Source organism: Muscardinus avellanarius (assembly GCF_963383645.1).
Source record: "Muscardinus avellanarius genome assembly, chromosome: 19".
NCBI classification, from domain to species: domain Eukaryota; kingdom Metazoa; phylum Chordata; class Mammalia; order Rodentia; family Gliridae; genus Muscardinus; species Muscardinus avellanarius.
The window spans coordinates 48,023,597-48,044,721 of NC_137805.1; the positions used below are offsets into that span (position 1 = coordinate 48,023,597).

At 52.3% G+C, this 21,125-nt stretch overlaps 1 protein-coding gene across 1 annotated transcript; it reads left to right on the forward strand.

Moving 5' to 3' along the window:
• Nucleotides 1–10,671: 10,671 nt before the first annotated feature.
• Nucleotides 10,672–20,666, forward strand: DUSP15 (dual specificity phosphatase 15; the record flags this gene model as incomplete). Its single annotated transcript, XM_080716535.1, has 7 exons — nt 10,672–10,798; nt 11,391–11,424; nt 14,135–14,217; nt 16,317–16,366; nt 17,206–17,280; nt 18,489–18,660; nt 20,430–20,666. The coding sequence occupies exons 1-7, from the start codon at nt 10,778–10,780 to the stop codon at nt 20,664–20,666; spliced, it is 672 nt and encodes a 223-aa protein (XP_080572661.1). The 5' UTR covers nt 10,672–10,777.
• Nucleotides 20,667–21,125: the final 459 nt, after the last annotated feature.

A 21,125-nucleotide genomic window follows, 5' to 3' on the forward strand; every position in this document is an offset into this window, starting at 1 on the left:
AAAAATAAAATAGAGCTGAGGATGTTCCTCAGAGGCTGAATGCCCCTGGATTCAATCCCCAGTATCACACACAGAAAAAGAGTTCTCAGGAGAGACTTGTATGTGTGCTTCTTTACAGTGAATGGTTCATCATAAAGAATATTGCAAAGCATACAAGGGACAGCTGGGCGGTGAGCAGGAAGACGTGCCTGCACAGAGGTGTGGGAAGAAGTGGAGCTTCTCCAGGCGTCTGCCCCACACTCCCGCATCAGAAGCAACCTGGGAGCTCCTCAGACGAGACTTTCCAACCTACGGCCCAGCTGGGGTGTCCCCCAACGCTGAGGAGGCGACTTAGTCTACTTAATACTTCCTCCGAAGGGCTGAGCTTTAGAGATCGCCGAGATCCAGCTCCCTGCCAGCCGCTCCCTCTCCAGCTACTACTAAATTCTCCTCCCCAGGAAAAATGCAAAATCCAAGACACATCTGGTTTTTCATTTTCTTTTCTTTTTTTAGTCCTTGGGGATCTCTCTGCCAGCATCAGTCCTCCCAACACACACACACACACACACACACACACACACACACACACACACACACACACAACGCTCAGCTACACATTTCCAAAGATAGCTGTTATATTTTAAGTTGTTGAGTCTTTTCAAGAAATCTCATCTGCTATCTTGCCTGAAATAGAAGTCCTATTACTATCTTGATGTGAAAAACAGTCCAGGGATATGAATATTTCCTTCAACTACTAAAATAGTACATTTAGAAAAAACAAGGCTAGCCGGGCATGGTGGCGCACGCTTGTAATCCCAGTCCTTAGGAGGATGACACAAGAGGATTGCCCAGGTTCGAAGCCAGCCTCAGCTACTTAGTGAGGCTCTCAGCAAATTAGTGAGACCCTTTTTTCAAATAAAATATAAAATAGGTCTGGGGCCGGGTGTGATGACATGCACTTGTAATCCCAGTACTTGGGTAGCTGAGACAGGAGGATGGCGGTTTGTAAATAGCTGCAGCTTCTTAGTGAGGCCCTCCACAACTTAGTGAGACCCTGTTTCCAAATAAAAAATAGGACTGGGGGTGTAGCTCAGAGGTAGAATACCCCTGGGTTCAACCCCCAGCACCACACACACACACACACACAAAAAGAAATAGGTCTGGGAGTGTAGCCCAGAGGTAGAAAGTCCCTGTGTTCCATCCCCAGTACTGAAAAAATAATTAAAAAATAAATACTTCATATAAGAAATAAAATAAAATACAAATTAAAAAAAAAAAAGAAATCCGGTCGTGGTGGTGCACGCTTGTAATCTCAGCATCCGGGAGGCTGGGACCGGGAGAATCACAGTCGGCAGACAACCTCAGCTGCTCAGCTACTTAATGAGGCCCTCTTCAACTTAATGAGACCCTATTTCAAAATAAAGAATAAAAACTAGGGCCAGGGGTGGAGCTCGGAGGTCCCCCTGGGATCCATCCCTAGACCTCCAAAACAAAGGACAAGGCGACAAGACATTGTAAAAGCTAGCGTCGGGGCGGGGCTATTCCTCAGTGTAGAGCGCTTGCCTAGCATGTTTGAGGCCCTGGGCTTAATCTCCTGTACCACATACAAACACAAAAAGCACCTCACAGAGAAAGTAACTCAGAGATGGCTCAAAGTGCTCTACAAAGAAAACTTAAATTGTTTCTCATTTTGCTTCCAACATGGGAGGAGGGCGTGACCGGGATCAGTGGCGTTGAGCCGGGAGGGCACTGGCTCAGGACACAGCCGGTGCCCGCTGCCCTCCCCACTCCCACTCCGCAGGCGCCACTCCAACTACCTGCCAGCTGCAAACATCTAAGCCAGAGCCAGTTTGTCACGCCAGCTCAACACATCCCTGCGCTCTGACCACCTTACCCAAGCCAGCTTTCTTCCTACCTCATCCAATTCCTCACCCCCGACCTCCTGGAGAGCTCCTCGCCTGCTCCAGGGCTGAGGTCCTAGGAACTGCATTCTTGGGGAGGGGTCAAAGGCTGGGGCACCTGGCCTTCTGACCTCTGGCCTTCTCTGGGCATGTCTTTGTGAGAATGTACACAGCATATCCTGGTATGCTTGCTTAATAAGGTCATATTTCCATTTCCCTGCATCATTTGAAAGAAACCACAAACTCCTGCATCAATATACAGATGAGCTCTGCCTCTCCAGCAACAAAAATAATATGTGTAATTTCACAAAGCAGCAGCCTGCTAACTTTGCCCTTGTCCAGCAGGGGTCTGATGTCAGCCACACCCTGACACTCGTGGGGGCGGGGGCTGCGATGGGCTGCATCTCCCAGAAGCCTGCAGTTGCTCCCTTCTTTCAAAGGAATCAGTCAGGTTCATATGGGATGGGACTAGTGCAGTAAATGTTTACTTTCTGTTTTATTATAATAGTTCTAAAACATGATTGGTGAATGGCTCAGTAGCATTTCTTCCTGTTGGGTTAACAGGAAGAAAGCAAGTTTGAGGCCAGTCTCTAGGCAATTTATCAAAACTCTGTTTCAAAACAAAAAAATAAACTGGGCATGGTGGCACACACATGTAATCCCAGTACTTGGGAGGCCAAGACAGGAAAATCTCAGGTTCAAGGACAGCCTCTGTAACATGGCCAGACTCTCATCAATCTAGGAGACCCTGTTTCAAAATAAAAAAATAGAAAGCCAGGCGTGGTGGCGCACACTTGTAATCCCAGTACTTGGGAGGCTGACACAGGAAGATCACAAGTTCACAACCAGCCTCAGCTACTTAGTGAGGCCCTCCGCAACTTAGACCCTGTTTTAGAATAAGATAGTAAAACAGGGCTGAAGGTGTAGCTCAGAGGTAGAATGCCCCTGGATTCCACCTCCAGTACCAAAATTAATTAATTAATTAATTAATTAAAAAGCAGGGCTGGGGGTGGGGATAGCTCAGAGGTAGAATGCCCCTAGGTTCAATCGTCAATAATAATAACAATAATAATAATAATAAAGTGATATGCTGACATGTGCTGAATAGAGTATTTTTTAAATTGAGAATTGGATCATAATTAGCATTATAATAGTTGAGGTGAAATGAAGAATTAATTGAAGACAGATTAGGGAGTGAAGGGACACCGCAGCAGGTGCGAGGTCCCTGGCTGGACGCAGAAGGCTGCGGTGAAGGAGGCCAGGTGGAGGCCAGGCTTCTGGCCGGAGCACCCAGGAAGTTCAACAGCAGCCACTCAATAGCGATCATGTGATCAGTTCTGCCCCTGGAGCTGGGGATACCCGGGAGGCAGGAGAACAGCTTTGTTCTTGAAGACATTTCTTGGCTAGAAGCCTAGAGAAGTTAGAAGAAAAGGCCTTCTTCTCTCAAGGTGAACAGCAGAGCCTCTCCAGGCAACAGAAACCACAGTATAAGGCAGTGGCTGCTGGAGCAAAGAGAAACAACTGCAGGCTGCCGGCCGTTCTGCTTCTGCATCCCGCTCACACTGGGCAGGACAGACCTCACACTCACCCCGCCCTCTGAAAGTTCAGGGAGCAGGAGCAGGCGCGTAAAAGAACTTGCGTGTTCTGAGTGCCGGGCTCAGACCCCGGCTTTGCTCTCTGAGCCACACACATAAACGCCTCATCTGGCCACTGTTTCTTGTTCTGCAGGGACCAAGTCTCCTGCAACACGGGAGGAGCCTGTGGGACCTCCCTTGAAGCTAGCAGGGAAGATTGACTTTGAACATTCACAGTGGCACCCTTGTAATCCCCGCGCTTGGGAGGCTGAGACAGGAGGATCGCGCAGATTCGAAGCCGGCCTCAGCTACTGAGTGAGGCTCTCAGCAACTTAGTGAGACCCTGTTTTCAAATAAAGTATAAAATAGGTCTGGGAGTGTAGCCCGGAGGTAGAAAAGTCCCTGGGTTCTACCCCCAACACCTCCCCCCCCACACACAAAATGAATGACTCCTGGTAAAAAGAGGAAGCTCAAGGCATTCTGAAAGCAGATTAGCCTGTGTTTGTTTTGTGAGCAACAATAAAAAAAATACAGGTGCCATTTTTGAGACTGGACCATGAGAAAAGAAACAAGTTGGAGTGGGGAGGTGGAGTCTAGAGTAATTTATTAATTTATTGCCTTTTTCCCCCCCCCGTCTACTTTTAAAATGGTGCGTCGACCTGACTGCTCTTAATGGGCAGGGGTTTCTCGGATTCACCTCTTGGCCAGCAATGGCTGGGCCTGGAAAGGACGCTAGTAATTAGAAATTTGGGGGAAATTGATGAATAGAGAAATGGATAGATGGAAGTCTGAAGTTCTGAGCTTCCTCTGGAGTCCCCCAAATCGCTGAGTACATCTAAGAACCCCAGTCTCCCAACTTTCCCGCCAGCGGGCCAGGGTCGCAGACTGACTCGGGACTTGACTTTCCTCTGAGCTCGACATTTCTGTCCCCGAGGAGATCTCCCTGCGAGGTCCCCCAGCCCCAGTCCTGAATCCCCTTCCCTGGCTTTCCTTCCTCCCTGAGGATGTGGGCCGCTGCCACGCCTACCTTCGGTCGCGACATGACTGGGCTCCCAGGGCCGGACCCTCACAGCCCCGAGCGCCCGCTAGCCTATGCGTCCCGTTTCCAAGGCGACCGGGCGCACGGATCTGCCGCTGTGATTGGATGAGCCAAGGGCACGCCCCTCGGCGGGGCCGGGGAGGCTGGGGCGTCCTAGCAGTCAGGCTCTTCCACTTTTCCAAGCTCCCTCTTCCAGCCCCACCTTTCAGCGACCTTGGGCACACTCCTGCTGCCGGAGCATCCAGCTGCCCTGGGCCGCCTCGAGCCGCTCTCCCCTTGCTCTCAGAGCGCTGCTTCTGAAAAGCTGTCACCTCCTGGTAACTGTAAATGGTTGCTAGGTTTTCTTACCCGGGAGGCATCTCCCTAAGTCCTAAGTCACCTGGTCCAATGGTAATGTGGCCAGTCTCCCGGTCACTTTCTAAATTCATTAACGTGTGTGTGTGTGTGTGTGTGTGTGTGTGTGTGTGTGTGTGTACTAGATATTGAACTCAGGGTCATTCTACCTCCTAAATACACCCCCAGCCCTTTTTCTTATTTTTTTTGTTTTGTTTTGTTTTGAAACAGGGCCTTGCTAGGTTCTTAAGGGTCTTTCCAAGTCGCTGAGGCTGGCTGAGAACCTGTGATCCTCCTGTTTCAGCCTGGTTAGTACTGGGATTACAGGTGTGTGCCACCATGCCAGGCTGTCAAAAAGCATTTTAAGACACAAATTGAATCTGGACTTTGCCCTGTATCTGTAGAGCCTTCCCTGGCTCAGCCGCGGTTAGGAACGGATGGAAGACCTCACCTTGATCGGCAAGGCACTGCTGGCCAGGCGCTCAGGACTCTGCCCCTGCTGTCCCCATTCGGCCTCAGCCTTCTGTCAGTCACTGGCCCGGATTTCCCATCTCACACTCCTATATCTATACTTGTCTCTGTTAACCTTAAGCTTCGCTCTTATCCTTTCTGTCCAGTTTCAGCTTGCACTTTACCTTGGGAAAACCTTCTCTGACCACCCACCCCTTAGACTCCTTTCAGCCCTCAGTATCTCCTGCAGAAGCACCAAGAAAGAAAACACTGAGCTTTTATTTGCTACTGGGTTCCCAGAGCTTAATGAACGGCTGGGCCTTGGCGCAGGGCCACCACTGTCTAGCGAACGGATGAATAAGATAGATTAATTAAATGAATAGTTACAACTATGAAACAAAACACAAAAGACTGAGATATAGATCCAAAATAATTGAAAACAGTTACTCAAATAAACATCAGTACAAGCCGGGCGTGGTGGCCCACACTTGTAATCCCAGCATTCGGGAGGCTGAGACAGGAGGATCGTGGTTGAGGACAGCCTCAGCTACTTAGTGAGGCCCTCTGCAACTCAGTGAGACCCTGTTTCAAGTAAATAATAAAAAATGGGGCAGGGGGTGTAGCTAGATTGCCCCTGGTCTCCACCCCCAGTACTGCAAAAAAAATTAAAAAACTATAAATTACATGTGCATAGAAGCACTACTGACAACAGCCAAAAGGTGAAACAGCAGAAATATCCATAAAAGACAAACAAGTTGCAGTATATACATATAGTAGAGTATTATTCAGCTATAAAGAAGAATGAATATTGACAAATACTGATATGTGAAGTATTAATGCCAATACATAGGTGAAACTCAAAAGCATTGTGCCAAGACAAAGAAGACACACAAAACCCCATAAATTGTGATGGGCTTAAAAATGACGTATATCAAAGGGCCAGCACACCGACAACTCCTACAGACCTTTACTAAAAAGATACTCCCAGCCAGGCACAGTGGCACATGCCTCTAACCCCCATACTTGGGAGGCTGAGACTGAAGGATTGCAGGTTGGAGGCCAGCCTTAGTAATTCAGTGAGACTCTCAGCAACTTAGCAAGACCTTGTTTTGAAATAAAATAAGAACTAGAGGTATAGTTTGGAAGTAGAATATCCCTGGTCTTAACCCCACAACAACAAAAGAAACTGTAAAGAATAGAAAAAAAGATCTGTATGATCTTTACAAAAGAAAAAAGAGGAAAGGACACAAATAGAGGATTTTTTGTTTTTCAGCAGAAGAAATTCAAATGGTCAGTAAGTTGGCCGGGCGTGGTGGCGCACGCTTGTAATCCCCGCGCTTGGGAGGCTGAGACGGGAGGATCGCACGGGTTCGAAGCCAGCCTCAGCTACTCAGTGAGGCTTCCAGCAACTTAGTGAGACTGTTTCCAAATAAAATATATTTTAAAAAAAGGTCTGGGAGTATAGCCCAGAGGTAGAAAGCCTCTGGGTTCCACCCCCAGTACCACCAAATGGTCAGTAAGCCAACTGAGAGATATAAATTAAAACAAAATATAAGATATGATTTGAGGCCGGGCATGGTGGCGCACAGGCTGACTTCTGCACTGCCACACCCGGCTATTTTTTTTTTTTTTTTTTTTACGGTACTGGGGGTGGAACCCAGGGGCTTTTCTACCTCCAGGCTATACTCCCAGACCTATTTTTTTATACTTTATTTGGAAACAGGGTCTCACTAAGTTGCTGAGAGCCTAAGTAGCTGAGACTGGCTTCGAACCTGCGGGATCCTCCTGTCTCCACCTCCCAAGCGCTGGGATTACAAGTATGCGCCACCACACCTGGCCAGATGTTTATCAACACAGAAAGAGCCCCCAAACCTATTGTTGAGTGAATAAAAGTAAGTTGTAGCTGGGCGTGATAGTGCACACCTCTAACGGCCCTTCTTTCTTTGAGACACAGACGGTGATTTCCCAGGCAGGGAACCTGGGCGCCATCCTGGAAGTCCTTCCTTCCCCGACAGATGTGCAGATGCCGTCCGCCGCACTGCCCAGGTATCGCGTACGCTGAGTCCAGCCCTTCTCTCCGGCTGCTTTGTCCCTTCTGTCCCAAGGCACTGTCATCTCTTGCTTTCCAAAGGGGAGGGTCACTGAGGGGTCAAAGCGATGGACTTAAAATATACACCAGTCTGGGTGTGGTGGCCCAGACGCTTGGGAGGCTGAGGCAAGAGGATCCCAAGTTTGAAGCCATTCTGGGCAATTTAGCAAGACCCTGTCTTAAAATTTAAAACATGAAAAAGGGCTAGGGATGTGGCACTTGTGGACCAGGGGTAGAGCACCCCTGGTTCAATGCCCAGCATACAGGGGGTGGGGGCAGGGAGGGTCGCTAATGACGTGGCCTCCTGGGTCCCATGGCTTTCTGTCCTGTGGAAGAAAAACAATGTCAACCCCTCGTCACGGCCATACATGGCCGCCCTGCGTGCCCAGGCTCCCTCCTCGCTCAGTCTTCAGCCTCGTCTCACCACCTCCTTGGGCTTCCTCGTTCCGATTGTACCAGCTCTTCACAAAGGCACATTCTCCTAATGCAGGGCCTTTGAAGTGCCACCCCTCAGGTGGAAATGCTCTCTCTACGCTTGGAATAACTGGGTCCTTCTTAGAACCCATTCAGACGTTCTTCCTGGCCGGGCGTGGTGGCGCACGCTTGTAATCCCCGCGCTTGGGAGGCTGAGACAGGAGGATCATGCAGGTTCGAAGCCAGCCTCAGCTACTGAGTGAGGCTCTCAGCAACTTAGTGAGACCCTGTTTCCAAATAAAATATAAAATAGGTCTGGGAGTGTAGCCCGGAGGTAGAAAAGCCCCTGGGTTCCACCCCCAGCACGAAAGAAAGAAAGAAAGAAAGAGAGAGAGAGAGAGAAAGGAAGGAAGGAAGGAAGGAAGGAAGGAAGGAAGGAATGAATTCTTCCTGCCTCCCCTTTGGCTCCTTTAAAAAAATAATCTGTGAGTGGGGCGTGGTGGTGCAGGCATGTAATCACAGCATTTGGGAGGCTGAGACAGGAGGATCCCAGTTCGCGGCCGGCCTCTGCAATTCAGTGAGACCCTATTTTAAAATAAAGAATAAAAATTAGGGCTGGGGGTATAGCTCAGAGGTAGATGCCCCTGGATTTAATCCCAGGTACAACAACAAAAATAACCTTTTGTAAATGCATTTGTCTATTTACTTATTTCATTTGCTTTCTCTCCTATATCTGAGATGTGTGGCTCCTGGACACAAAATGGCTGTTACCATTTGACATGCAGTGTCCGAATGAGATGAACTCGACATGTAAAACTCATACCAGAGCTTAAAGACTGAATAGGATAGAAAGGATGCAATATATATTGTTAATCGTTTAAATACTGATTGTGTGCCTAAATGATTATATAGTGGCTATGTTAAATTAAATTAAATTATTTGCAATAAATTTGCTTCTACTTTTTTATGTTGGGGGTTGAATTCAGGGCATTTTGCCTCTGAGCTACAACCTCAGCCCTATTTATTTTTTAACTTGGAAACAGGGTCTCACTAAGTTGCTGAGAGCCTCACTAAGTAGCTGAGGCTGGCTTCGAACCCGTGCGATCCTCCTGTCTCAGCCTCCCAAGCGCAGAGATTACAAGCATGTGCCACCACGCCCGGCTCAGCTTCCACTTTTTTTTTAATGTGGCTACTAGAAAAAAAATTAAATTACACATGTGGCTATCATTCTATCTTTTTTTGAGGGGGGGTACTGGGATGGAATCCAGGGGCACTCGACCTCCGAGCTACACCTCCCTGCCCTATTTTTAATTCTTTATTTTGAAACCGGGTCTCACTGAGTTGTGGAGGGCCTCACTAAATAGCTGAGGCTGCCCAGGAAACGCGATCTTCCCGTCTCAGCCTCCCGAATGCTGGGATTACAAGTGTGCACCACCACGCCCGGCTTCTATTCTTCTTAATAATGAAAATAGGAACCATCTCTGTCTTATCCACAGTCATGTCCTAATACCTACCATATAGTAGGTGCTCAGTAAACATGTCCTGAATAATTTGGGTCTTGTGCGAACCCTGGGTGCAGAGAGCTGAGGCTGGCAGCCCGCGTATGAACTTGTGGAAGGAGGGGACCTGAAGAAAGGCCTTCCTTGTTTGCTCGCTGCATCTCAAATGCGCTCTGTCTCTGTCCTGCCCGTGCTGATCTCCCCACAGTCACCTGCTGCTTAGGTGGACAGGTCAGTTTGATGGCTGGAGGGAAAATGGTCCGGCTGCTTCTATTTCAGCCTCATAAAAGATGTCTGGTCTCAATTATTTTAGACCCTTTGTCTCAACCGGCAGAAAGGCTCACCAGGACACACTCAGACATACAGACAGGGTTCACTGGGGCCCAAAGGGACCGCGTCAGGATCACCAGCAAGTCGGGCAAACACCACGAGCCGTGGTCTTCCAGGTCTCCAACTACATCCCCTGCAGTTCCCAACCCAGGGCTCAGACGAGGCTCCTCCCACGTCTCCCTCCCCACTTTTACCTCTGACTTCTTGGTGTCCCTAAACAGTAGTTATGCCTGGTCTCGGCAGAGCTTTACTCGGATGGCACATCCTCGAAGGAGTTAGAATGGATGGAAGGAAGGGATGAGAGGATGGATGGATGGATTCATGGAACAGTGGGAGGATGGAAGGATGGGAAGGTGGATGGATATGTTGAAGGATAGGATGATACATGGGTGGGTGGATGGATGGATGGATAGAGAGGGTGGATTGGTGGGTGGATGGATGGGCACACAGAAGCCAAGGGGGTGACTAGGCAGGTGGGGGTATAGGGGGTTGGATGTGTGGGAAGGAGGAAGCCTAGCTGGTAGGATGGCTGGTGGGCGGGGGGATGTAACAGAGGAAATTACCCACTATCTTTGTCGCAAACAGAAACTGAAGAGCAAAGAGTCCCTGGAGACCAGGGTCTGAATCTCCATTAGGCTTCGCTAGAAATCCGAGGCAAAGAAGCTGGGCGCTTCCCACCCTGGGCTGCAGGGAGGTCACAGCCCGACCCGTGTGCGGGGCTCGCCGGGGCTCTCTAGGGCACCCACCCACCCACCCACCCGCGCCTGCCGGTGCCAGGTGGGGCGGCGCCCCGCCCCCACCTCCGGAGGTGGCGCCCACGCGGCCGCAACAAGCTGCCGTTGTCCCGAGGGCCGTGGGCCCGGCACACTGGGGCTTTGTCCGGCCCCGCCACGACCCACGGGGGCCCCACATGACTGAGGGGGTAGGAGGAGCCTGCGGCGGTGGAGGCGGCGGCGGCGGCGGCGGCGGCTCCATCCTTTCGCTCCGGGGCCGGGGGTCGGCGGGCGGTGGCGGCAGCAGCTGGACAGTGCTGGGCAGGGCCGCGGACGCCAGGCCCCGGGTTCCCGGCCAGCCTGCAGGCTCCGGGCCTGGGCGAGCAGGGCAGCTGTGACCCGAGCGCTTTCCGGGCGGCGAGCTGGGGGTGCGCCCGGACCCCCACCCCCAGGATCATGGGGAATGGCATGACCAAGGTAGGGGGGCGGAGACAGACCGCGCAGCCCTCGCTCGGCCGCCCCCAGACCCGCCGGCTGCGGCCCCGGCCCCGACTAGGTCAGTCCGCCCGCCTCTGACCTTCCTCCCCGCGGGAGCAGGTGCCCACATCGCCTCGGTACCTCTGTCCCTGGCCGGTTTTCTGTGTCCGGCACTCGCAGACTATCTGGGAGCACCTTCTGGGTCTCCGGGTCTGAGTCCGAGGACGCTGGTACTGCTCCGTGGTGGGCACTCTGCCTCTGCATGGTGACCACCCGCCAGCCTCAGCCCACCTCCCTTCCCAGCCCACTCCTACCTCCTTCCTCTTCCCCTACAACTTTCTCTTAAGTCTCCCTCTTCCCCCTCAAAGTCCCCAAGCCAATCTCCCTTGGTCCCTTCCTGTGGCTAATTTGCCCAGAGGCTCTCCCACCCTCCCCAGAGCCGCAGACCCTGTCACAGAGGGCCCAGACTCCTTGAGGGGGGGAGGTCACTCCCGAGGTGCCTCATGGCACACAGAGAGGCATGAGTCCGCCAGGTGCGGGGGGTAGGAAGGAGGCAGCTGGCCCCGCTGACCCCTGCCTGTCCTTCCCCTAGGTACTTCCTGGACTCTACCTCGGCAACTTCATTGGTGAGCACTGCCCATGTTGTCCCAAGGCCATGGCACGCTGCCCGTCCCAGGCCCGTGCCCACCACCTGCTCTGGCCCACGTCCCGGAGCCGTTTTCAGGAAGGGGGCTGGGAGTGAAAGGGGTATGGAGGGTCAGGGGTGCAGGAGTGGGGGTCCTGCAAGGCCTGAAAGGCAGGGAGGCAAGTCCTTCAGCCCCCCACCCCAATTCAGCCTTTTACCTGTGTTTTGCCAAGAGACCCTGAGCTCAGGGTCTGCGCCTCAGCCACCTCCTTGGCCCCAGGCCCACCAGCCCCAAGTGTTCTTCTTGCCCTGAGGTTCTGGGCTGAGATTCCAGGGAGGTCCTCCCCATTGCTTCCAACTGGGAAGCCCGGAGCCCACCAAAGAGAGGTCTCTGGGCCCTTCTGAAAACAGAGACCCCAGCACCAACCCCAATGTCCAGCAGAGGCTGAGAGAAACGACAAAGTAGCCAAGTGCCAGGGGCTAGTGGGCCTACAAGTTTCTGTCTCTCCTGCTCCATCCATCCTTCCACAATCTCAGTGGGTAGCTGTGACAAAGATGTAGAGCCAGCCCATCCCTGCCCGCAACCCCATCCCTGCCCTCAAAGGCTTCCAGGGGCTCTGGGGAGGCAAATACAGACGCCCACAGGCGAGGGCAGGCTGTGCGGGGCTTGGGGGGCCCATGGTGGTCTGCAGCCCTGGGATGGAGGGGCTCAGGTGCTCTGGTCCCTTCCTTCCTGAGAGCTCAGCAGCAGCTCCCACTGCATTGATTTCTGCTTTGACTACGTAAGGTCCGAGTCCTCTTTAAGTGTGTAGGTGCCTAAGGCCAGGAGTTACGGAGTTGACCTCAGGCCCCCAGTGCCCAGCCAAAGGCTACAGATAGTAAGCACCCAGAAGTGATCGTTGAATGAGGACTTGGATTATGAAGATAGAGGGGCTGTTGTAGTTTTGCTGATTATAAAAGGTCTGTTACATACTAGACACCCAGTTCCTGCAGATAGCCTCTGATGGCACTGTGGCTACAGCCCTGAATTGGCCCTCATATATCTTTGGTGATACAAATATATTTTTCTTAATTTTTTTTTTTTTTACTTTGGGCAGTACTGTGGATTGAACCCGGGGGCACTCTACCTTTGAGTTATACCCCCAGATCTGTTCTATTTTTTATTTTGAAACAGGGTCTCAAGCTGCAGAGGGCCTCACTAAGTTGCTGAGGCTATCCTCAACCTGCAATCCTCCTGTCTCAGCCTCCCAAGTACTAGGATTACAGGTGTGCACCACCATGCCTGGCTCAGATATATTTAAAACAAAATGGGAGCTGGGTGTGGTGGCACACGCTTGTAATCCCCGCGCTTGGGAGGCTGAGACAGGAGGATCGCATGGGTTCAAAGCCAGCCTCAGCTACTTAGTGAGGCTCTCAGCAACTTAGTGAGACCCTGTTTCCAAATTAAATATGTATGTATGTATATGTATATATGTGGGTCTGGGAGTATAGCCCGGAGGTAGAAAGCCTCTGGGTTCCACCCCCAGTACCACCAAAAAAACAAAAAAACAAAATGGGAACCTAGTGTGGTGGTGTATGCTTGTAATCCCAGTAATTGGAAGGCTGAGGCAGGAGGATTGTAGGTTTGAGGCCAGCCTCAGTGATGTAGTGAGACTCTCAGCAACCTAGTGAGACTCTGTTTCAAAACAAAAAATTAAAAAATAGAGCTAAAGGTGTAGCTCGGAGGTAGTAAGCCCCAGGCTTCAATTCCCACGCTCCCCCCCCAAATCTCTTATGCACATTTATTTCCAGTACTGAGGATGGAACCCAGGGGCATTCTACCTCTGAGCTACACCCCAGCTCTATTTTTTATTCTTTATTTTTGAAACAGGGTCTCACCGAGTTGCAGAGCCTAAGTAGCTGAGGCTGCCGCGAACTGCGATCCTCCTGTCTCAGCCTCCCGAGTGCTGGGATCACTAGCGTGCGCCACCACGCCCGGTTTATTATGCACATTTCTGCACATTAGCACATAGAGAGCTTCACAGTAGTTCAAATTACAGGCAAACCATTATTTACCTGGTCCCTTTCTGATGGACAACTGAAGGCTATTGTAGTTGTTTCTGAAATATATAGAGTTGCAGAGAGCACTGTCCTCCACATAGCTTTCTTTGTGTGCAAACGCTTCTGACCCCAGATTCCTGGAGGTAGAATTTCTGGGTCAGGCAGGGCGTGGTGGCGCACACTTGTAATCCCAGCACTTGGGAGGCTGAGACAGGAGGATTGTGCTTTGCAGACGGCCTCAGCCACTTACTGAGGCCCTTTGCAACTCAGTGAGATCCTGTTTCAAAATAAATGATTAAAAAAAAATAGGGCTGGGGTGCAGTTCGGAGGTAGAATGTCCCTGGGTTCCATTCCATTCCCAGTACCACACACACACACACACACACACACACACACACACACACACACACACAATTGCTGGGTCAAAGGCTGTGCTGAGGAGGTGTGTGGGTCAGAAGGAACGGCACGTGCAAGCCTGGCAAGTGCTTTTCTGTGGCTTGTGGGTGCCTCAGAGGCAAGACTAAAGTCACAGGACATATAGGACCTCAGTGCCCAGGGCAGGAGCTGGGGAAGAGCAGGCAGCCAGTGGCGGGTGGGCCACACTGGAGTGGGAGGGGGAGGAGAGCCGGGCAGCAGGCTTTCCTCGTATTTGGCCATCCCATTTCTTTCAGATGCCAAAGACCCGGATCAGCTGGGCCGGAATAAGATCACACACATCATTTCTATCCATGAGTCACCCCAGCCTCTGCTACAGGTACTCCAAACCCCATCCCAGGGCCGTGAGCAGGCTGGGTGGGCTGTGGTCCCCTTAGCACCATTTATCAAGTATCTACTGTGTGTTAGGCCCAGAGCTGCCGTCTTGACCCTGCTAGCCCATTGCTTCTCCATCACTGGACTGGTTTATGTTATCATCCCTATTTGGCAACTGTGTCCCCAATAGGTAAATTAACTTATCTAAGGCCATACACCCAGGAAGCTGGGCAGCTAGGATTTGAACACAGGCCCTCTGGCCCCAGAGGTCTCGCAGCCATTGCCCCACTGAAGAGATGGTCCCACACAGATGATTCTGGGCTCTGTGTTTTGCTGTGCAGCGTGGGGCTGTGACTTTACCTCTCTGGGTCTTTGGTCTCTTAGTCCCGACTGTCCGCAGGAGCCCACTGTGGGGAGGTGAAGAAGCTTTACACACTGTAAGGTGTGGTCCCCACTGGAGGGGCTGTTACTGGCATCCTTGAATCCTGGGAAAGGGAGTCGAGGGTGATAGGACCCACAGGACACCTAAGTTACATCACCATTCTTTGTGACCTTGGGCACAGGACTTCCTCCCTCTGAGCCTCTATTACCTGACCTATTAAGTGGAATTGTTATAATAGTACCAATCTCACGGAGTTGCTGAGACCCATATAATCAATGCTCAACAAATTAAAACTGGTATAATAAAGTTTAAAACATTCTTTTGGTGTGTGTGGTACTGGAGATTGAAACCAGGGGCATTCTATCTCCAAGCTACACTACCAGCTCCCCCCCCCTTTAAAAAAAAAAAAAAACCAGGGTCTCACTAGGTGGCTGAGAGTCGGGCTGCATTGCTGAGGCTGTCCTCAAACCTGCAATCTTCATGTCTTAGTCTCCCAAGTACTGGCATTACAGGCATGTGCCACTACATCTGGTCTAATTATTCTTACTTTATAAACAAAGCCCTGTTAGTGTCTGTGTTGTCCACTGAAGGGAAGGACCTGTGGGTGGGAAAAGACTTAGGAAATCTGAGACTGAAACCAGGTTCTGCCATGGACTTGCAATGTAACCTTGGGTAGGGTCCTTCTCTCAGGGCCTGTTTGTTCCAATAATCTATGGCTTTCAGCGTCAAAGAAGAAATTTCCAGGCCAATGGAGCCTGATTTTGCTTTATAGGGCAGCCTCGTTTGGGAGTATATGGGATATGTAGTCCAAATGGATTGCTTTGGGGAAGGTTGTCAAGTTATTAATATATTTACTAATGAAATGATTACTTGCAAAAATAAGTCCTGTCCCCGTGCCCTCCCCTCCTTCCTCACTAGCAGCTCTCCCGCCCAGCCATTTGGGAATTTAGCAGAGTTTGACAATACCATGCCAACCCAAGGCCAAATGTGTTGAAAGTGAAACCGCAAACCTTGCACAAAATGCAGAATTCCATGACCTTGGGGATCGTAAGACAGAGAAGGGCCAGAACCTTGCACAAAGCCACAGACAAGAGATGACCTAGCCAGTGGTCCCTTGGCCACAGCCAGTGGTGGACCAGGAGCCTGAAAAGGGCCATATAAATACGAGAGCATTAAAGGAGGTCCTGTAGAGCAATGGGGTTCTCCAAACGTGGGCAAAAACAGTCCCGACAGCGCATGTGGTGGTTAGGCTCGGAGGAACGGGCATCATAGCGAGCCTGCTGGGAAAAAAACGGTGGTGATCCACCCCTTGACGTCTCACATTTAGGAATGGCTTTCTAACCATAATTGATGAAATGTAATTTTTTAAAATAATGTTTACTTATTTTTGAGGTAATCCAATCTGCTTTGCCCTTCTCACTCAGTAATCTTGTTGTACCCTCCACTGGCAGGGGAGTCACTTTCAGAGGTCTTTTCTTAAACTATTAGATAAAAGTTTCTTAAGTTGTTCTTATCAAGTTCTCAGTCCAGGTCACTTATGAAGTTAGGACGTTGCTCAGAAGGCTCTGGAGTCAGAGGTGGTGTCTGTTTTCTTTGGACAGGGAGACAACAGTGGCCCAGAGAGGGCCACACAGCGCTTAGGCAGCTCAGGCCAGGGGAAGGGGAGGGGAAGGGGGATTCCAGCAGGGTCCCCACTGCCTGAGTGTGTTTGGTCTTTGCAGGATATCACCTACCTTCGCATCCCGGTGGCTGATACCCCTGAGGTACCCATGTAAGTTCCCCTGGGTGGACAGACAGCTGCCTCCTGCTGCTGGGGAGGAAGACAGGGTCTGGGGGAGACCAGGAAGCTGTCACAGGGCCCTGGTGGGATCTGCCTCAACCATGTCCTTGTGCATGTCCCCAGCTAAGACTCTCAACCTTCCCAACTCCCATCTCCTTAGCTAGAAAATGGAGAATGGGCCCTGTCTCTTGGGACCAGATGCAGCAGTAAATTTGAAATGGTTAAGCTCAGCTGTTCTGGGCCGTGGAGTTAAGACATCTGGACCTGTGCCCGGCTCTGCCCTTTGCTGCTGTGTGATCTTGGACAAACCATTCCCCTTCTCTGAGTCTCCTCTGTCAAACAGGAGTCCAGTCAGGGTCAAGGAGGCTTTCAAAGATAAGAAGGCACGGGTTGAGGACCTACGGAAGGGTCTGCAGTCCCTTCTGCTGTAGTAGGGGCTCAGACAAAAATGGATTTTTTGTTTTGGTTATTAGCATCAGTGCCCCCCGCCCCGAGTTTGGGGCACCTCGTGGGGGTCTTGCTCCCAGCCCCTTGCTGGCCATCATTGTTCCTAGGTGAATCATTGCAGACCCCACAGGTGGGACCCCAGGGCCTCCTCTCTTGCCTTTCTTTGAAAAGGCAAAATAATCCCCCAGTGAAAACAGGGGTGGGTGGTGGCCTCTCTCCCGCCCTGAACGCTGCTGGCTTCTGGGCCACACCCCCTCTGTGGTTTCCTAGGTAACACGCCTTGGCTGGCCTGGAGGGCTCTCCGTCCCTCACTACCCCATGCGTGGGGAGGGAACCAATGCCTTGAGACCTGTCCCCAGCGCCCCTGTTGCTTTCTCCTCCAGCAAAAAGCACTTCAAAGAGTGTGTCACCTTCATCCACAGCTGCCGCCTGGGCGGGGGAAGCTGCCTCGTGCACTGGTGAGTTGGGGAGTTGGAGGCGCCTCCATCCTGGGGGGAACATAGCACCTGGGGGGCTCTCCAGCTGCTACCATCTAGCAGTCAGCCTTCCTCCAGAGAGGCCACTGGAGGCTGAGGTCGGGCCCATGCCCAGCAGCCGCTTGCCCTAAGACTCAGTTTTCTCATCTGTAAAATGGAGGACCGGATGCAGGCTGACGGGGCTGTTGGGAGAGGGGTGAGTTCATAAGTGGGCGTAGTCCGTCGTCCTGCTCCCTCTCTGCTGCCCTGGGCCTCTGAGGTAAGGGTGCAGGGCAGCGGGGAGCCCCAGGCTGGGCGACAGACAGGACCTCTGAGTCTTCTTGGGTAGCCCTGGCCCAGGTGATGTCTCCCGGCACACCTGTCCCAGGCCAGGGCGCTCCAGGCTTGCCCACTCCCCTCCCCTCCTTCACCATCTACTGGCTCTAATGCCTAGTCTCCAACTCGCCAGGCTTCTACTTTGTGGTTTTGTTGTTATTTTTGTTTTGTGGTGCTGGGAATTGAATCCAGGGGCATTCTATCTCCCAACAACACCCCAGCCCTATTTTTATTATTATTATTATTATTATTATCATTATCATTAATTTGCAGCAACAGGGACTGAACACAGGGGCATTCTACCTCTAAACTACACCCCTAGCCCTATTTTTTTATTATGTATTTTTATTTTTTGCGGGTCTGGAGATGGAACCCAGGGACATTCGACCTCTGAGCTACACCCCCTGCCCTATTTTTTATTCTTTATTTTGAAACAGGGTCTCACTGAGTTGCGGAGGGCCTCGCTAAGTAGCTGAGGCTGTCCGCAAACCCAGATCCTCCTGTCTGGGTTCTTCCCAGATGCTGGGTCTACAAGCGTGCGCCACCACGCCCGGCTCCCCAGACCCATCTTTAGAGTGCCACCTGCAGGTGCCCCTCTGCCTAGTGTCTGTCCCCCCAACCATACTGTGAGCTCCAGACGAGGAGGAGGTGTTGGTTGAGTTCATGGATGAGGTCCCCAGCCTTTGATGTGGAGACAATGGCCGGGTGAGGGGCTCTCAGGGGCAGAGCTCCAGAGCGAGGAAGCCCTGTCCTCCTGGGATCCTGTACTTGGAGCTCTGGCAGCAAGGGTGGGGGAGGGAAGGAGAGATGGGGTACCTGGGGGCTTGAAGGAGATCTCACCTTACCTGGAGCCTGGGGGTTGTTGGGCACCTCAGCTTTGCAGGCATCTCCCGCAGCACCACCATTGTGACAGCGTATGTGATGACGGTGACCGGGCTAGGCTGGCGGGAAGTGCTAGACGCCATCCAGGCCACCAGGCCCATCGCCAACCCCAACCCAGGCTTTAGACAGCAACTTGAAGAGTTTGGCTGGGGGAGTTCCCAGAAGGTAGGGCTGGGCAGGGAGCAGGTGGGGGTGTGGGAAGGGGGCTGGTGGAAGATTCTTCTGGGGTCCCAAACTTGTGGCCTTGAGCTAATCCAGCTTCCAGGAAGGTGTAGTTTAACAGCCAGGTGGTCTATCTTTTTTGTGGGGTTTTTGTTTGTTTGCTTGTTTTTGGTACAGGAGATCAAACCCTGGGGCATTCTACCACCGGCCATATTGCCAACCCTATTTTTTATTCTTTATTTTGAAACAGGGTCTCACTGAATTGCAAAAGGCCTCACTAAGTAGCTGGCTGCGAACTGCGATCCTCCTGTCTCAGCCTCCCAAATGCCAGGATTCATAGTTTATGCCACCATACCTGGCTGATTTGTTTTTTTATACAGTGGATTGAACCACCTCTGAGCCACACCCCCAGTCAAAAAAAATTTTTTTGGCAGTAACTGAAGATGGAACCCAAGGGCATTCTACCTCCGAGCTACACCCCTAGCCCTATTTTTTATTTGTTATTATGAAACAGGGTCTTACTGAGTTGCAAAGGTCCTCACTAAGTAATAGCTGAGGCTGTCTTTAAACTGTGATCCTCTAGTCTCAGCCTCCCAAATGCTGGGATTACAAATGCGTGCCACCACACCCAACCCTATTTTTTTTTTTTTTTTTTTTTGGTACTGAGGGTGGAATCCAGGGGCTTTCTACCTCTGGGCTATACTCCCAGACCTATTTTATACTTTATTTGGAAACAGGGTCTCACTAAGTTGCTGAGAGCCTCATTCAGTAGCTGAGGCTGGCTTTGAACCTGTGGGACCCTCCTGTCTCAGCCTCCCAAGCACTGGGAATACAAGTGTGTGCCACCATGCCCAGCCCTTTTTTTTTTTTAAATTCGTTATTCTGAAACAGGGTCTCACTAAATTGCAGAGGGTGTCCTTGAACCAAGATCCTCTGGTCTCAGCCTCGAAAGGCTGGAATTACCAGTGTGTGCCACCATGCCCGGCTTCCCAGTCTTTTTTTTTTTTTTTAACAGACTGCTAAATTGCTGAGTGTCCTTTCATCTCAGCCCCCAGGTACTGGGATTATAGGTGTGTGCCACCATGCCCACTGGTTTTTCTTTTCCTTTTCTTTCTTCCTTTTTTTTTTTCTTTTTTTTTTTTTTTTTCTGGTGTGTGTGGTACTGGGGATAAAACCCAGGGGCATTCTACCTCAAAGCTACACCCCCAGCCCGATTTTGTATTCTTTATTTTGAAACAGGGTCTCACTGCGTTGCAAAGGGCCTCACTAAGTAGCTGAGGCTGTCGCAAACCGGGATCTTCCTGTCTCAGCCTCCCAAATGCTGGGATTCTAAACCTGCACCACCAGGCCTGGCTGGTTTTTCTTTTCTTTTCTTTTTTTTAACTTAAAACGTGGTAGCCTTTAGAACAGACTTGGGCCCTTCATTTTGGCCGGGAGCCCTAGCTCTCGTGCTGCCAGTTCTGTCTGCAACCTCAGGCACGTGAGGCGTTCACCGCTTTGGGGACAATTGCCCACGGCCTCCCATCCTTGGGTCTTTCTGAGACCAAAGCAGTTCCTTCTTTATTCCTCCTGGGCAGGGGAATGTCAGGAACCAGGAGTGAGGGGGTGCTGGCTGGCTCTCGGCAGGTGGCTGAGAGCAGGGTCTCCGAGGCTGGGCGGCCGAGGATGCCCTGGGGGGGGGGGGGCTGTCGCTACGCCCGCGGGCGGGGTACGGGGGCCACTTGGCGGACGGAGAGGGTGGAGGGGCGGGCCCTGACTGCCCGCGTCCCCAGCTTCGCCGGCAGCTGGAGGAGCGCTTCGGGGAGAGCCCGTTCCGCGACGAGGAGCACGTGCGCGCGCTGCCGCCGCTGTGCCGGCGCCGCGGCCCGGCCGCCGCCTCGGAGGGCGCCCTGCAGCGCCTGGCGCCGCGCCCCGCGCGGGAGGCCGGCCGGCCGCGGCCGCTGCTGGCGCGGGTCAAGCAGACGTTCTCCTGCCTCCCGCGGTGTCTGTCTCGCCAGGGCGGCCAGTGAGGACCGCGCCCCGCGGCTCCCGTCCTGCACCGCCCCCCGGGGCTGTCTGCGCGCCCCGCCGGACGCGCCCAGGCGGCGGGGCCAGACCCGCCCTGCCCTGGCCGGCCCGCGGGGGCCTCGGTGCGGGAGGGGCTCCGCCTCCGCCCAGAGGCTGCGTGCGGGAGGCTGGGGCCGGGAGGCTCATTAAAGAGACCGGAAGCTGCCTGCCTGCGTGGCCTCTGTCCTTCGGCCAAAGCCCCCGCCCCGCGCCCGCCCCGGGGCCCGGGGACAGGGATGAGAGGGGGTCTGCGTCCTCTGAAGCCCTCCTCGACCGCAGTCTGCACCGCTGAGTTCCGGCCTCGCCTCACCACGGGAGCGCTGGTCTCCCACCGCTTGGAAAAGTGTCCCCAGAGAACCCCGCCCCGCTCGCATTTCCTCCTTTCTATAAATTCTGGCCACTACGTCCAGTAGTGCTTCCCT